At 39.6% G+C, this 18,355-nt stretch overlaps 1 protein-coding gene across 8 annotated transcripts in view; it reads left to right on the top strand.

Annotated features, from left to right (window-relative positions):
* The first annotated feature begins 4,770 nt into the window (after positions 1–4,770).
* The window catches only part of FGGY (FGGY carbohydrate kinase domain containing), a 389,879-nt gene continuing 376,294 nt past the window's right edge, over positions 4,771–18,355 (top strand). For 7 of the 8 annotated variants that reach the window (XR_012079073.1, XR_012079071.1, XR_012079072.1 and 4 more), the window contains exon 1: positions 7,000–7,066. Coding sequence is in view for 4 of the 8 variants with exons in the window: in XM_072974345.1 (XP_072830446.1) it covers positions 7,015–7,066 (52 nt within the window). In the remaining 4 variants the exon portion in view is untranslated. Of the gene's footprint in view, positions 4,877–6,999; positions 7,067–18,355 lie in introns of those variants that run through there. The other variant, XM_072974343.1, reaches the window with a different exon arrangement.

Genomic DNA, 18,355 nt, shown 5'->3' with positions numbered 1-18,355 from the left:
TTAAGTTGAGAAAGTCTAAGTTGAGAAAGAACAAAGGGAAGAAAGACAGGAGAAAACGAGTTTCATTAGGAGTGAGGGACCCAGTAGGCAGGTTAAGGATTGTCACGGCCGTAATTATACACCCATGATATACCTGCTACTACAGAGCACTGAACTGGTTGCTGAGACGGTAAAGTAGAAGGCATGGTTCTTGCCCTCCAGAGGTTTCCATCTAAGGGATGGAATTGGGAAGAAGACTAAAAAATATGAAACACTATCTGTTCAGCACTGGGGAACAAGTTTTAAGCTATATCTCAAGAGATAAACATTATTATTCTCTGAGGAAACTAAAGTTCAGAGAGGTTAAGTAATTTTCTCCAGGTCACTCAGTAAACAAGTTGGACTGGGAGAAGAACCCGGGTCGGTCTGTGCTAATAACATAGTGCTGCTCACAGGAGAGTGAGCAAGGGCACTGGGGCAAGCATGTGAAAAGGAAAATTAACTTTACAAGGGATCCCAGGGTCAGTGCCACATGAGTGATACATGATGACTGTTGCACATGCTTAGGAAAAAAGAGATGTGTTGAGGCCTCACCTAGAGGGGGAACTCTGCAAAGGAAGCAGGCCCTCAACTAGACACTGAAGGTAGAATGTGAATCCGACAAGAGAAGAATGGAGGGAGAGGCTTTCCAGGTGGAAGGAGGCATAGTGTGTGCAAAGGTGGGAGGTAGGAAAAGTCTCATCCTCTTGGTTTGTGCTATGCAGGGTAGAGTACTGGAGAGGGCACAGCCTGCTCCAAACTTACTAACAGTGCAGTCTTAGGGCAGTCATTTAATCTCCCTGAGCCTCAGTTTTCCTATCTGTACAATGGCTGTGAGAGTAGCCACTTTACAAGGTTGTTGAAGACTTGAGACAATGTATGGAAAGCATCTGGTTTCTCAGAATCACCAGTCTAAGTTAAACCTTAATCTAAATCATGTGCCCTCTGTCACAGAATCCTTTTTGCCTTCTTTCTTGCAACTGAGTCAATTATACATCTGCCTGCTTATTTATTCAATGTCTGTTTTGCGAATGTAAGTTCCATGATAACATGGATAATATCTGTTTTCAATACCATCTCTTTAGTGTCTAGAACAGTAGGCACTCAATAAATCTTTGTTAAATGAGTGAATACATAAATGTCTGAATGAGTAAATGAAAAAACAATACCTATTTCTGCGGCACGACTCTAAGAATCTCAGGGAACATATGTCTTTTCTCTGGTGACGGGGCAGGTTGTTAAGGTAGGAAAAGCGTTCAGAGAATGCAGTTAGAGAACCTGAGGGCCTCCATGGGTCACTAGGGAGAGCACCAGGTCTTCTGTCTCCCTCCTAGTGCTGCACGTAACATCTGAGCAGGAAGGAAATTACACACGTTTCCAGTTCAGCTGGTTCCAGGGTTTCCCAACCCAGAGCTTTGTCTTGCTTAAATCTGATGTGCTACTTCACTGGTGTGAACTGTGACCTGTGACCTGTCTACTGGACAATGACTTTGCGTGATCCCCATGCTGCCCGGGCGTCTGAGTGGGCGTCTAGGCTTTCCAATAATCAAGTCTTTTAATCCAACACAACACAATAGCCCTTTATGCCGAGCTGGAGAGGAGGACTGGGGACAAACAGATGCATTAGTAACTGCTAGGCATTTGATACATTCTAGGAGTTCCATGACAGAGGTTAGGTCAGGGACCTGAAGGGTACAGAGGAGGCTATACGACCCTAGGGTGAAGCAGTGTACACACAGCTGGATAACATTTATAGCTTTCAAAACATGATTACGTATACCATCTCGTCTCAGTCTCCCTGCAGCCATGGCAAATGGGGAAGTATGGCTAACGTCTGCATTATTTGCTCCTAAAATATAGGAAAACCGAGGAAACTGGGGTTCAGGATATAGATCTGGTTTCATGGCAGATATCAACTCAGTGCCCAGACCTCATTATCATCAGTCGAAGGATCTTTCTTCTGGACTTGGCTGTCACTCGCTGGCCTTTATACTGGTCAACAGTGTGAGTGTACCTGCAATGTCACAATCCCCCACCTTCTGTAATGTATTTCCAATGCACTTGTGTGATAAAACATCAGAATCTAATAGGATTGGGGTTGGCCAAGCTAAGGGTCACTGGGCCACAGTGGCCATTGTATGATTTTGGAAGATTGTACTGAAGCATTGTCACACCCACTTGTTTTATCTGTGGCTGTTTTTCGCCCGACAAAGGCAGTGAGTAGTTGCAACAGAAGCTGTATGCCTCACAAAGTCTTATTAACTATTTGGTCCTTTAGAGAAAAAGTTTGCCATCTCCTAGAATAAATGAATGAAATGGAAGTAAATGAGAAAAAAGTAGATTTGTTTGTTCATAATAGGCAGTGGGTCATAACTGAATGGAGAATGAGAACCAGCCTCAGATTCATGCCTCAGTCATTTTGCTGGGTGACCCTGAGTAAGTCATTTATTCTCTCTGGGTCTGTTTCTGCATTCAGTACCTTATAGAGGTGCTGTATGATTTCCATGATGTGAGCCATATGTATGATTAGGTTTGGCCCTATGGGACAGAAAACAAAATTAAAGTGTCATGCACAGGACAGCAGTTCCTATCTTACACATGGAAGTGGGCAGCAGGTGTTGGTCTGGGGCTGCATGGTGTTAGGAACCCATGTCCTTGCACCCTGGGTCTTTGCTGTGTATGGCTTTCATTCCTGAAATCCTCTCATGGCCCAAGATGGCTGCTGGAGCTCCAGCCATGGTGCTATTGTCGTTATTACTACTACTTGTATGATAATAAGAGGAAACAAACCAACAGTCAAGTATAAAAAGCCAAGCAACAGAGACATCTATAAAGACCAGGCAGCAAACCCACATTAATTCAAGTCTAGCCAAGATGAGAACTCCTGCCATGGTTCATGAGGCAACCAACATATTTCATTTATTCTATTCCTGGGGTACACTGAGGAAGATCTGGCAGGCATGCTCTTACACGTATTCAGCATCTAACACTTTACAAAGTATTTCCATATCTATTATGTCATTCTGAAAAAATAAGGTGAATTATTCCTATTGTACATTATGATTCACACAAGTCCATGTAACCAGATCCCAGGACCTCCCATGTTCCCAAGTCCACGGTTCAATCTTTAGATATTTGTTGGAAAGGAAGGTGAACAATTATGGTATAGAAGAAAGAAAACAACCCTGTAGGGGAGCAAAACTTGCCACCACAAAATGTCTCTTTGGCATGTGGATTATTTCGAGCTCAAAACAATCAAGGACCAAAACACTTAAGAAACTTTGGCCTCCCCTTTAGCTGCCTAAGGAATGTAGGCTGAGGACCTACTCCAGGAACGGAGCCATCATCATAGATAACTACAGCATGAACTAGGTGTGGTAGACCGGGAGGAACGCAGCAAAATCTGTTTGTTTCTCATTTTTTAATTCCTCTCTGTATCCCACTGTCTCTCCATGACCCAGCAAACATTTGTTTACCAAAAACTGCTTTTCCATCTCCATGTAAATTGCCTTCCTCCCCTTTGAAGACCCACTAACCTCAACAACATTTTTCGTCTTTAGTTGAATGTGGTATCTAAGGTGAGGATTTTGGCCATTTTGGAAGTTACTTAGCTTTTTCTGGGTCTCTCCTAAGTATACATGTTATTAAACTTTTGTTTGATTTTCTCCTGTTAATCTGTTCATGATTTAATTTGTAAATGGGCCAGAAGAACCTAGAGGGGAAGAGGAAAATTTCTTTCCCAAACCAGGACCCCTAAGAGATGTAACCAATCATGAGGCCTCAGCCTCACTAAGCCAGTATCCTCACCTGTAAGACAAATAAGAGCATGTATTTGGGGTTGTTATGGGGAGAGCAGAGTGACTATCACACATGTGGCACACAGTCCACCTCAGTGAAACCACAGTTATTACCTAGGCTTACCTCTCAGAACCGGTGTGTCCTTGGAAAATCACTTCCTTTCACTGGGCCTCTGTCACCTTTTCTAGGAAAATAAAGGGTTTGGACTTGTTAAACTATCTTCCAAATCTGATTCCCATCAGGCTGGAAGAGTATCTTTTTAATAGATACTGCTCAGGTTGGAATCTTCCCTCCTGTTACTAGCTTTGTGTCTCAGAACAAGCTAAAAACCTTTCTGACTCTCCGCATTTGTAGAATAGGGACAAACAGTACTTAGCTTAATGGCAAGGTCTAAGGATTGTGAAAATTAAATGAGGCAGGTCCAGGACCCACCAGATTTTAACTTCCTCAAAGGCAGGGACTCATCTGTTTTGTAGATTTACAAACTGTGACATGACTTGAGGGTTGGTCACAAAATCAGACGAGTAAATTTAAGTAAAGGAACATGACCTGACACACAGTAAGCATTCAATAAATATTATTATTAGTTAACATTCGTCTGGTCTGTCAGAGTCCTGGTGTTTGGTGCATGGTTGAGAAGGGGTTACAGGATACACCTTTGACACACACCCACCAGCGACTGCCGAGAGCTTGCGTGGGCGAGTTCTGCAAGAGTCCACAGAGCAGGAAACTCCAGGCCTGAGACGAGGGAGCCTTCTCTGGGCCTTTAAAACCCCAGGGAGGCGGGAAAAGCCGGGTCGAGGTAGAGGCGCGCGCCACCCGCCAGCCCAGCGCGCGCGGCAGAAGGCGACGGGCCGACGCATGCGCGGGCCAAGGGGTCAAAGGACCAATCAGGGAGTGTTTTACGGGGAGGGGGAGCCGGCGCGGGCGGGGTGGGGCGGGGCGGGGGGTGGGGCCGGGCGGCTGCCGCTCTCGGGGACCGCCCAGCCCTGTTGCGGAGTGGCTCCGCGCGGTAACCTGCAGAGCCCCGCTAACTAAAATGTAATTTCAGACCGGACAAGTAAGTGACCCTCCTCTCGGTCCCACGTGTGCACAAGGGGCTTTAGCAGGCGCGCAGGCTCGCAGCGCGCACGTTCTCCAAGTGGAGAGCGCACCAGGCCCCAGCCTCCCTCCCCTTTCCCTCAGTCGCCGCCTCCTTTTTCTCCTCAGGCCGCATAAGTGTTAACGCCAGGGCCAGCTGGGCCTTGGCTCCCAAGACTTTGTTGAGTCTTCTGTGTCCACTCCTGGGTGAGGCGAACGGCCACTCAAGAGAGGGGTCGGCCTTTACTGCGTCCTCAGCGTTGCCTAAAAGATGTCCGAAAGCCGGGGTCCTCTGCCCGCAGTATCCAGTTAACTATGTTAACGTCTCTCTCTATCTCCTCACCCGCTCTGCCCTCTGTACCCCCATCCTGTTTTAGGACATTTCCACAGGCATTTTTGAGCCTTCTAATTCCAGTCTGGCTACCTAAGGCAGTTTAAGCCTAGTGCTGCTTTTACCTTTCAACTCTTTCAGCAGCTTATGATCATGTTTGAGGTGCAGTTTAGTTTAGATGGTAACAGTGCTCTGGCTACAGTTACCCTGGGTAGGAAAGGCTTAGGGGTGTCTACGTTTTCATGAATTTCCTTTCTTTTTAAGGATGAACACGTTGCAAAATGGTGAATTTCCCTAATTATGGGCTATTTTCCACGAAAGTACTTATTATGTCTTAACTAATTTTATCTCTAAATTAAAGAGTCATTTCCAAGATATGGGAGAGCTGTCATCATTAGGTTAATTTTTAAAATAGAATATCAGGAGGGAGGAAATGAGTATGGTTTTGAATTGCAAATTAGTAAGAAGGCAAGTCTTCTCTTAGTTTGAGGCTTTTATGTAGATGGTAGAGTTTTGCCTTGCTTTGCTTGCTTTTCCCCTCTTTACTATGATCCACCAAGTGTATATCCAAAAATTGAACTTTTTAAGTTGCCAGCTGGGTCTTCCAGCCTTCTGACTGCCTCCTGGTCTTCTGGGAGTCTCCTGTTGATGAGGCCCTGTGCTTGGCTCTTGACCTGGTGACCACTGGCCTGGCTCTGGGAGGGACCAGCTGAGGAGGACCTCCCTGTAGGAGGCCCAGAGGCCTCTTATTAAGGATGATTGAGGGAACAGACCAGAGAGGGTGAGAAGGGCCTGGAGATTGATTTCGAGGGGAAGGGAGGTTGGGCGCCTCCCTATCTGGATTTGGAAGTCATAACATGTGTACTGGAAGAAGGGCATAACCTTGAGGGTGGAGAGCTGTGTCTTTCTGGATGAAATTAAGAAGTTTACTGGGAGGAGACTGGGCCTTCTTCCAGACTGTGAATTTTTGCTATGGGCCTTGTCTTTTCCTGGAATCTGGTTCCTTTTCCCTAACCTCTCACTTAATTCAAATCACAGTCAGTTACTTAGCTGGTTTTGAAAACAATTTGAGGTAATGAATATTGCCTTAAACTTCTTGCCAAAACGGGACCCCTCTCCCCTCCAAAAAAGGGATTTAAAATAATCATTTTACCAAATTGTACTACAGAGATCATTTAACCTCTCACCTGCCCATCTTTTTATAAGGTGGAATTTAGAATCAACCCAGGAGGTGTAAGAGGAGGTCATCCAGGCCAGCTCTTGTGTTCATTTGTTCACTAATCTGGGATGTGTTCTGGGCCTAGCACTGTGGTAGGCTCTGGGAAGGCAAGGATGAACAAGACTTGGTCTTCGCTTTCAAGCTTTCATCCAGTTGGCTTCTTTCTGGTTTGGTAAGGGAGGTTATATGATCGTGAGATTAGTGCCTGCAGTAAGGCACGCAAAAGTTCTCAAGAGTTGAGTGAAGTCTGAATGACCCACTACAGGGTTTTAGGGAAAACTTCTTGGAAGGGATAATACCCAAGCTGAGTTGCAAAGGCTCCGTATGCTTGGGCTGGAGCAAGGCAAAGGGAAGGGGATTATCTGACTTGGAACAACATGTGCAAAACTATATAAGCCTGGTGCACTATTGATTAGTATGGGTGGACAGGAAAGGGTGAGGTGGGAAATCACCAGAAAGGAGGTTGGGGAGGGTGAGTCACGTTAAGGGAGTTTGAAATGTTATCTCCAGAGCAAGCAGGAGCTAATGAGATGTGTTTGTGTTTTAGAATGTTAATTCGGCCTGCAAGATGGAGAATGAATTGGAGTGGTGGGGACTGGAGAGAGGTTATTATAATGCAGGTGAGAGATGGTGTAGGGTAGTGGTTATGGAACTAGAGGAATGAGATTAGAAAAATAGAATGGTTAGGAATTAATTACTGATTGAATGTAGGGGATGTGGAAAGATTGTAACAGTCAAGGTACAATGGGAAAAAAAGGCATTCCCAGCTCGGATATTTTTCATATAGTGAACTATACATATTTAAAGTGTCTAATTTGAGAAATTTTGACATATATATATATATATATATAGATGACACACATATATATCTATATCTATATCTATATCTATATCTATATCTATATCTATATCTATATCTATATCTATATGTATCTCCATGAAACCATCATCACAATCAAGATAAAGAGTATTTATAATTCCTCCAAAGATTTCTTGTGCCCTTTAATAATTCCTCAGGCTGTACTATTTCTCTCCCAGCCTCCCCACCGCTGCCCCACGAAGAACCAGTGATCTGCTGTCACTGTAGATTATTTAACATTTTTTTAGAATTTTATCTGGGGGAGTCATACATAAGTATCTTTTATGTGTGTTGATTTTTTCTTTGCATAATTCTTTTGAGATTTATCCATGTTGTGTGTACGTACATGTTTTTTTCCAGAGGAATATTCCATTGTATGACTATACCACATTTAATTTAGTTTATCCATTAACCATCGATGGATATTTGCATTATTTGCTGCTTTTTGACTGCTATAAATAAAGCTGGTATGAATATTCATATAAACCTCTTTATCTGGACATATGCCTTTATTTCTCCTTGTTAAATACATAGAAGTAGAATGGCTAGTTCCCATAATAGGTGTATATTTAACTTTTTAAGAAAGCCAAACTGTATTTCAAAATGATTCTAGTTGCTACAACTGATGTGATCACTGTTTTTAATTTTAGCTATTCTAATAAGGTGGAATAATCTTAGGGGGTTTCAGTGTGCACTTCCCTAATGATTAATAAATTCCATGCTTCTTATTTGCCTATCTATATTTCATGTATCTTCTTGGGTGAAGTGTTTATTAACTCTTTTGTCCATTTAAAAAAATGGGCTCTTTGTTTCCTTATTGAGTTTTATGAGGTTTTTACATATTTTCTCATTACAAGTTCTTTATCGTAGCTGTGATTTGCAAATATTTTCTCCCATTTTGTGGCTTATCTTTACATTTTCTTAACAGTGTCTTTTGAAAAGCAGAGTTCTTAATTACGATGGAGTCTAATTTATCAATTTGTAGTTTTGATGATGTCAGTTTTTATCAGTTTAATCTTTTATGGGTCATGGCCTTAGTATCTAAGAAATCATGACTGGCCTGAAGTCTTAAATATTTTCTCCTATTTTTTTTAAGATGCTTTACTGTTTTTCATTTTACATTAAAGCCACGATCCATTTTATGTTAAGTTAATCTGTAGCACCAGATACAGGACAAAATTCATTTTTTGTATATGGTGTCAGTTGTTCTAGCACTGTTTGCTAAAAACCCTATCCTTTCTTCACTAAATTGCCATTATGTCTTTGATCAAAATCAGTTTACCATGTATATACATGGGCCCATTTCTGGGTGTTTTATTTTGTTGCATTGATCTCTTTGTCTATTTTAATGGCAGTACCAACCACATAGTCTTGATGTACTTGTACTAAGTATTAAAGTAGGTGGTGTAAGTCCTTCAACTTTGTTTTTTTTAAAAGTTGCTTTGGTTATTCTAGGTCCATGTTAATTTTATAACCATTTTGTCAACTTAAAAATAAAGGTCTGTTTATCATAGATATAGAATACAAACTTGTGGTTGCCAAGGGGGCGGGGGGTGGGAAGGGACAGACTGGGAATTCAAAGTTTGTAGATACTGACAGGCATATGCAGAACACATAAACAAGATTATACTGTATGGCACAGGGAAATATATACAAGATCTTGTGGTAGCTCACAGTGAAAAAGAATGCAACAATGAATATATGTATGTTCATGTATAACTGAAAAATTGTGCTCTACACTGGAATTTGACACAACATTGTAAAATGACTATAACTCAATAAAAAATGTAAAAAAAAGTCTGTTTAGGTTGGACTTTCATTGAATCTATTAATTTGGGAGGAGAATTGACATCTTAAATTAAATTTTGAGTCTTCTCAATATTCTCAATACTGTGACCTATGGACACAGTATATCTGTTCATTTACTTAGGTCTTCCTTAATTTCTCTCAGCAGTGTTTTGTAGCTTTCCGTAGATGGGTCTTGCAAATCTTTGTCAGATTATCTGAAGCTGTTTCATATTTTTTGATACTGTTGTAAACGATATTGTCCTTTAAAATTTTAACTTTCAGTTGTTTGTTGCTACTTGTTTATGAATCCGGTACACAGCTAGCTTGCTAAATGAATTAGTTCTAATAGTTTTTTTTTTGTAAGTACCATCAGATTCTCTGTCTGATCATGCTATCTGTAAATAAAGACAGTTTTACTTCTTTCTTTTAATGAGGATGGTCTTTATTTTTCTTTTCTTGCTGTAGTGTGCTGGCTAGGAACTCCACATAGTGTTACATAGAAATGATTACAGCATGTCTTTTTCTTGATCTTAGGGAAAAGCATTCATTTTTTTCATCATTAACTATGACGTATGATGTTAGTTGTATATTTTCTGTAGAAGCCGTGTATCAGGTTTAGGAAGTTCCATTCTATCTATTCTTACCTTACTGAGAGTTTTTTTTTTTAAATGAAGAATGGTGATTATATTCTGTTAGTTGGTTTTTTTCTGTAACTATTGAGATCATCACTTTTTTAAGACTCTTACTGTGATGAATTACACTCATTGATATTTTTCAAATGTTTGACTAACTTTGTGTTCCTGATTTAAATCCTACTTGGCTAAGACCTATTATTCTTATTTTGTTGGATTCTATTTGTTTAAAGTTTAAGAATTTTTGCATCTGTGTTAATGATGGATATTGATGTAGTTTCTTTCCTTGTATTGTGTTTTAAGTTGTTATCAAAATAGTTCCGGCCTCATAAATTGAGCAGGGAAGTATTTCCGTCTCTTTGATTTTCTGTGAAAGTTTTTGTAGGATTGAAATTATTTCTTTCCTTAATGTTTGATAGAATTCATCAGCTAAGCCATTTGGCTTTGGAGTTTTTTTTTTTTTTTTAATGGCAGAGCAGAAGTCAATTGATTTAATAACATAAGACTATTCAGATTATCTGTTTCTCCTCAAGTGAGATTTGATAGCTTGTATGTTTCAAGGAATTTGTACATATCATTTAAATTGCTCATAATATCCCCTTATTATCATTTTAATATTTATAAGTTGTAATTTCATCTTCCTCAGTCCTAATGTTGGTTATTTGTGTCTTTTCTCTTTACTTTCTTGATCATTCTGGCCAGAAATTTATTAATTTTATTGATCTTCTCAAAGAACCAGCTTTTGGCATCATTTATTTTCTCTATTGTTTTCTTTCCCTTTTTTAACTTATTGATTTCTGCTCTAAAATTTACTATTTCCTTTGTTCTAACTTTGGGTTTCTTTTACTTTTTTCTTTCTGATTTCTTAAGGTGGAAATTAAGGTCATTTACTTGAGACTTCTTTTCTAATCTAGGCATTTGATGCTATAAATTTCTAAGTACTGCTTCAACTCCATCCCACAACTTTTGCTATGTTTTTATTTTCATTCAGTTAAAATGTTTACTAGTGTTTTAAAATGTCTTTGATCTGTAGGTTATACAGAAGTATGTCATTCAGTTTCCAAATATTTGAGGACGTTCCACGTATCAATCTGTTATTGATTTGTAATTCTGTTGTAGTTACAGAAGGTACTTTGTATGATTTGTGTCCTTTTAACTTTTTGAGACTTGTTTTATGGTCTAGAATGTGGTCTATCTTGGTGAATGTTCCTTGTATACTTCAAAGAATGTGTACTCTGCTCTTGTTGGATAGAGTGCTTTTTACAAGTCAATTAGATCAACTTTATTGACTACTGCTATTTATTATATACTTGCAGATTTTCTGTCTACCTATTCTACCATTTATTGAGAGTGGGGTATTTTAAGTATCACATAATAATTGCAGACATATGCATTTCTCTTTGCAGTTCTATCAGCTTTTGTTTTATGTATTCTGATGCTATTAGGTACATTAATAGGATTGTTAGATCATCTTGATGAGTCATCCTCTTTATTATTTCATAATTTCTGACAATATTCTTTGCTGTAAAATCTACTTAATCATTATTCCTAGTAATATTTTGCTCTAAAATCTACTTACAGTTATAAAACTAACTCCAGCTTTCTTTTGATTACTGTTTTATGGTATATCTTTTTCCTCCTTTTATTTTTTAACCTATTTGTGCCCTTATATTTAAAGTAAGTTTCTTATAAGCAGCATATAGTTAGACTGGGTAACAAAACAAGGCCTGGCAATCTCAGTCCTTTAATTGAGGTGTTTAAACTATATATAATGTAATTCGTATGATTTGTTTAAAACATGCAGTCTTCTTTTCTTGCTTTCCTTTTTGTTCCATTTGTACTTTGTTCTCTTATCTTTCTTTTTCTACTTTCTTTTGGATTAGGTTTTTTTTTATGATTTCACTTTCCCTCCTTTATTGGCATATTAGATATAACCTTTTTTGAGGTATTATTTTAGAAGTTGCTTTAAGGTTTATAGTATAGATCTTTAATTTATCATCAACTTTCAAGTGGTATTATACTACTTAGTATATAATATAAAACCATATAACAATAAATTTATAGTTCCTGCCTCCTAGACTTTGTACTACTATTATTTTATGTTGTACATTTTCTTCTACATATGTTTAAACCCCACAATACATGGTTATTATTTTAGTTTTAAGCAATTCCCTTTTTAAGACATTCAAGTAATTTAAAAAAAGTCTTTATATGTACCCACATAGTTACCCTTATGCTCTCCATTCTGTTTTATAGATGCAGATTTCCATGCAGTACCATTTCCCTCCCACCCCCCTGCTTCTTATGGTACAGGTTTGCTGGTGATGAATTTTTTCATCTTTGGTGAAAAAGTCTTTATTTCAGCTTCAGTTTTGAAAGATTTTTCTTACAAGGTGAAGAATTCTAGGTATTTTTTTTTCTTTTCGTGCTTCAAAGATCTTGCTCTACTGTCTCATGACTTGCATTATTTTTGTTAAGAAATTTGTTGTCATTCTTGTGTTTTTTCTTTTGTGCATAATCTGCCATTCCCCACCCTGAATGCTTTTAAGATTTTCTGTTTATCATTAGTTTTGAATAATTTGATTATGATGTTTTTTGGTTTAGTTTTCTTTGTATTTCTTATGCTTAGGGTTCATTGATACTCTTGAGTATGTGGGATTATAGCTTTCATCAAATTTGAAAAATTTATGAGTTTTATGTCTCAAATATTTCTCTTTACCACTTCTTTGTTCTTCTTTCAGGGATTCCCATTTCACATGTATTGGGCCACTTCAAGTTTGCCACAGTTCACTAGTGCTCTGTTTTAAAAAATCTGTTTTTCTCTTTGTTAAATTTTGCATAGTTTCTATTACTATGTCTTGAAGGTCACTAATCTTTTCTCTGGTTTATATAATCTCATATAGTTAACTTTTCATTTCAGACATTCTGGTTTTCATTTCTAGAATTTCAACTGAAGTCTTTTTAATGTATTTTACATCTGAACTTTTAAATTTACTTCTTCAGTGGCCAAAACTAACACAACATTGTAAATCAACCATGCTTCAATAAAATTATTTTAGAAAAATCCATAAAAAATAAAATAAAAGAGATTAGATGGTTTGGATGATCCTGTGGGATAAAGATGAGGACTAGATGGTGGAAGCCATATAAAGCACAATTTAACTCAATACAAGGAAGATCTTTCTTCTTATTACAGTAATATGCTTACTGTGAAAAGTCAAAGAGAACCAAGAGGGGAAGTTAATGTAGCTTCCACCTCATTTCTTTTCCCTGGGTGTCACTGCAGTAAGCAGGTTTTTGCAGAATCTTCCAGAAATCTTACATGTTAGATCTTTATACAGTACAGTGGTTCCCAAACTTAAGCATCTTTCAGCATAGCTTGGAGGGTTTTTAACAGCACAGGCTGTGAGCCACATTCCCCAGAGTTTCTGAAGCTGGAGCCTGGGAATGTACATGTCTGACACATTCCCCAGTGAAGCTGATGCTACTCTCCTGGGGACCATAGTTTGAGATCCACTGATGTTCTTTCCTTTTTACAAAATTAATACAAGTGTGGTCATACTTTAGTGTCTAAGAACTTGCTCTTTTACTTAATAACATATAATTAGGATTTTTCTTTAGCTCCTTCTCATAGTTTTTAACAGCTGCTTCTGTATCAATTTTAGCAAGTACCCTATTAATAAACATTGAATTTGTTTCCAGGGTTTTTTTATGTGTGCCCTGACCTTTATAAAAAAAAAGTTGAAATGGACATTTTTATGTATCTTTTAGGTGAGCCAATCTATAAATTCTTAGAATTTTAACTTTTGGGTAAAAGGGTGGATTTTGAAAATGGACAGATATTGCCAGATTGTTCTAACGGAAGTTGAACTTATTTTACCCCTGAGATTCTCTGAAACTGCCTGTTTCTTCATACTCTTGCCAACCATTGGAATTATCAACATTTTCATTTTTTGCCCATTTTTTAGGTGTAAAATTATTCTTCGGTATTATATTGATTTGCATTTCCCTCCATTTGTGAGGCTAAAGTTTCACATGTATTCATAGTATATCTTTTTCTTTGAACTGCAGGTTTGTATTCTTTGCATCACAGGAGGAGAGAACAGTATGAACAATGGGGCCAAACTTATTTGAGGGGTTGCTAGTAGCTTTAGAAGGTTGAAGTATTAGGGGTTGGGATCAGGGAGGAAGTTGGGAGGTAAGGCTAGGGGTTCAGGCAGGAGTCAGAGCTTTGAGGTCCTTGCAGACCAAATAAAGAACTTGGGCTTTACTTTGGGCAGAAGCTGCATGTTTAGGTGGTGTTTTAGCTCTTGGTAATTTTAACAAAGTGTGTTTGTGGAAAGGCACATGGTCCAGTCTACTGTTTAATCTTGAAATAACTCATTCTTTAGGCTTTCACCTTGGGCCTTGAAGCCACTTGGCCGTTTTTCATGAAAAGGTTAACATAAGAATAGGCCAAAGACCTCATTCAGCCTCCGTCTGGGCACTGCCTTCAAGAAGGAGTTTTGCAAGAAATGGATTTTGTTGCTTTACTGCCCTGAGCCCTTCCTGAATTTGTCAAAATCTGACAGCAGTCATTCAGGTTGATGGGTTCTTCTGTTGTTTCAGTTTGAGTGACTTCCTGGGAGAAGCTGTGGATTTTGGTCAGTATGTTAGTGATAATGACATTGCCTTGAAGATCTGGTTAGTTCTGGAGTAAATCATTCTATAGTTAATTATGGCAGCAAATTAACAGCAGCCTCTTGAAAAAGAAAGTGACAGAGAGAAAGAAACCATATATATATTTAAATTGTTCAGAATTCCAAGAAAGGTCAGGAATTCATATATTACAAAGAAGAGTACACTTCATAATAAATCACTCAGTTTGCCTATGATTTCCCCTGTTACGTGTGTAGCTTTGAAACTGGCACATTGGCATTTAGAATCAGGACACCAGCCCTCACTCTATTTTTGTCTGTCCTGCCATTTCTGTTTCCAGGGTTCTGGCCTGAGAGTTAGAGGCCATCCAATTCAAGCGTAGGCTTTTAGTGAACTCAGAGTGTGAATAGGGTTTGTGAAAGATAGACTCCATCTTTCTCCTCCTCTCCACGTACGTGCCAGTGGAAGCGGGGCTCTGGGTCAAGGAGGAGGATTATCCCAGGAAGGAGTGCAGTGCTTCACACACAAGAAAGGCTTGCTGATAGTGCTTCTAGAACTCTCCAGTGATGGAAAGCTTTTAGAGGCTTTTTGTTTTAAAAGGTATTTGACTATTTTACACATTATTTTTCTCCTCCCTCACAACCGGGTAGTTCCCCTATTACTGTATTAGACAAACTGTGCTTATCTCTAGGTAGAAGGAAGTAGGGGGCAGAACGCTCTCAGTTAATATCTAAGTTTTCTCCCAGTAGCATTTATAGTGACAGAGGGGGTCCTTATTAATCAGAGCATGGAGAAGGCATTTCCAATGGTTGAGTGTCTGAGAAATTTTTACAGGATGATCACACTTGGAATTGCGTTCTGAGTCTGCCCAGGATGAAAGCAACTTGGTTAGGGTGGAAAGCCAAGTCATTTCAGGGATGCTTAGGAGACCTGCTCTGGCTTAGACAAACATGAATTTGAATACAGCCTCCTTCTTCTACAGGCTTTGTGACCATCCTTTGTGACCATCCAATATTTTCAGGGTCCTCACCTGTAAATGGAGAAATATGGGTGTCATAAATGTGGATTCCCCTCTCCCTCTCTCTGCAAGGAGAATAGCTTGGTAGGGCATTATACAGGGCTTGGAAGGCATTATAACAAGAAGCAACTTTATTGGATTCCAACAGTTAGAGGAGAGAGTAAGCAAGGTTTTATAGAAGAGGACATGGGAGTTGCAGAAGTTTAATTTGCTCTCGGGTGATGTTTGTTTTTGGAATTTGGGGATGTCATTTAGTGAGTCAGATTTTCCATCCATGGTTTTCTTAGGACCTATAATGTGCATTTGGCTTCAACATGGTTGGGTTTTGTATTTTCTTGGTGTCAGCTGTTGTGCCGTTGCCTGTGTGGCTCTTGGAGGGTGGTGGGTTTGGGCCACCACCCAGGACTGCCTCAGTGTTGATCCTTGTGGCTGCTACATTGTGAGACAAACATGGGGATTTGGTGCATTTTGACTTTTCTGCCTGTCGGAATCCAACTTTGAATTTAAAAGGACAGCCAACCTTTCTACTGTTTAATACCATACCCCTCCTCCAATCACCTAGTATTTGTCTTTAAAAATGGGCTCAGTCCAAAGCATGAAGATCCTTAACATCCTGAAAAAAAATACTGGGTTTCTGACCCAGTGATTGTAATGGTGATGAAAACAATAAGCTGGTACTTCGTTTACCACTAATGTCTCTGCATTCTGCAGAGAAAGGTGGAGTTGGAATAGGATGCTTGGCCCCAAGAGTATGGCTAGGATTCTGGTGGCAACATGAAGCCACTTTCCTGCCATATGCAATTTTACTAGGTGCTTTAGGTTGAGCTTGAAGTACATAAATCAGGTGTAACTTGAGGCATCACCATTTGATTTTCAGAAATCAGAGTGTTGCATTAAAAAGCTGAAAATTTAAAATCAGAGATTATATGTTTTTCAGCTTCCTGTTTTTGGTGTCCTGGCACAGAGAAGGAACTTAACATTTGCTTTGTTTCCTGAAATTTGAGCTGTTAGACATGGTGAGGATACCTAGGTATAGATAATGCATATTAAATGATCACAGATATCTAGAGGTGATTTGGTGTTGTAAGGGAAGGTTGGCACATATTAAAGTCCTAATGATTGCTGCCATTTACTAAGCATGTAATACATCAGGCACTGTGCTGGACACTTCAGTTATACAATCTTAGTTAATCATTCAAAGAACACTCTGAGATTGGACCTGCAGGAGACAGCCTTTCACTTTAAAAGAGATGTGAATAAGCTTTTCCCCCATGTGTATTTTTGGCATAGCCAATGGAGAGCTAGGTATCATTGCCATATTAGCTCTTTCCTTCTCATTCTGAACTTTCTCTCCATCTTAGAGCATGTGAGAGTTGTTTAAAGTGGCATTTAGTTCTTTCTGTTAAGAAGACTGAAGTGGACCAGCATACGCATTGCTTATCTTTTTCTTCCCAAACTTCCCAACCCCCTGATTGCAATATAACTAAACAAACAAATTGTGTGGGACTTATGCACCTGAGCTCCCAGCAAAGGCCAAAGATCAAAGTGGAGAGAGGATATTGAGCTCCCTTACAGATCCCTGGGACATTGTATCTGTGGACAGTGTCCCCAGATTGATCTTGGAGGAGTGGCTCGGTAGGAAATAGGACCACAGGTAAGCTCATCCACCCTAGAGGGTTGTAGTCTTAGGAAACACTGTTATTACTATTTGGTTATTTAGTGGAAAAAAGGAGGAAAATAGAACAACCCCCAAAGATGGGTTTTCAGCACAGAATTGTAGCATGACCCTTCTTAGAACTGAAATAATGGTGCAGAGAACAGTCTCCCGGGTCTGTGTCCCTCTTACTTTTCTCATGCTGCCTTTGAACAGCTTGTACATTTGTTGAGAATCAGCCGTGAAGTCTGTGGTTTCCTGTGATACATTTCTAATAATGCTTGCGCAGCCTATTATTTAATGAACCGCATAAATATTTATCAGAAGAGCACTCTTTTGATCATGAACACAGGCTAGAAACCAGTCCAGCCCATGCTGGGGACTTGGGCGGGAGGCTCTTTATGCCCTTTGAAGCCTCCTGTAGGCTCAGAAGTTCGGTTAGGCTCAGGACTGATGTGCAGCGGGCTTGAATGTCTCTCCATAGTTTTTCTTTCTCTTGGCCTCCACTGTCTGTGTCCTTATTTCCCTCTGTCCGACCAGCTTCCCATGTCCCTATCAGTTGTTTTTCTTTTTCGAGAATTTATCTCTGCCTTAGGTGAATGAAATGGAACCAACGTTCTGACTCACTGTTCATCAGTTGGGCTCCGGAGCTACGCTGTCTTAGCCTGGAGTCCCAGCTTCTTTGGTTTTGTGCTCTGTGACCTTAGATAGCTTTACTGCTGAGAACCTCAGTCTCCTTAACTGGAAAATGGGCTCAGAGTGCCTACTTCACAGGGTTGTTACACGGATTAAGTGAAATCACCAGATCATTCGGGTGATTTGCAGAATGGAGCTTAGTACATGCTGGTTGTTGCTGCCTTTGTTGATGATACTGTTATTGAAGAACTTATGGAAGGATTTGGTTTTCAGTTTTAGGTTGGTGAGTGGAAGGAGCCCTAAACTTGCCTTCAGAGGCCAGGGTTCACATCCAGGTGCTGCTGCTGTTTACTGTTTGTGTGACTTGGGGCAAATTTCCCCATTCCACTGAGATGTAAAATGGAGATAGGTTTACCACTTGAGTGGTTTCAGTTGGAAGAGGTCAAAACGGGTGTGACAGTGCCAGTCACTCAGGAGGATCCTAATCCTTTAAAAAAAAATTAGAAAAGGGAAAAATGTTTTCCATTCTGCAGTTACTTTATTTTTTGAGGCCAAGAGGAACTGGAATACAGTTTGGAGTCGAAGACAAAGGAGAGAATACTTCTGAACCGGGAGCAAAGGGCACAGAGCGGAGACAAGGAATCTGAGTTGCAGAAAATCCTCTGGCAGAGGTTTTATAACTCA

This window comes from Vicugna pacos, chromosome 13 (genome assembly GCF_048564905.1).
Source record: "Vicugna pacos chromosome 13, VicPac4, whole genome shotgun sequence".
NCBI lineage: Eukaryota > Metazoa > Chordata > Mammalia > Artiodactyla > Camelidae > Vicugna > Vicugna pacos.
Note: the sequence above shows the minus strand (reverse complement) of the source record. Positions and strands in the feature narration are given on the sequence as shown.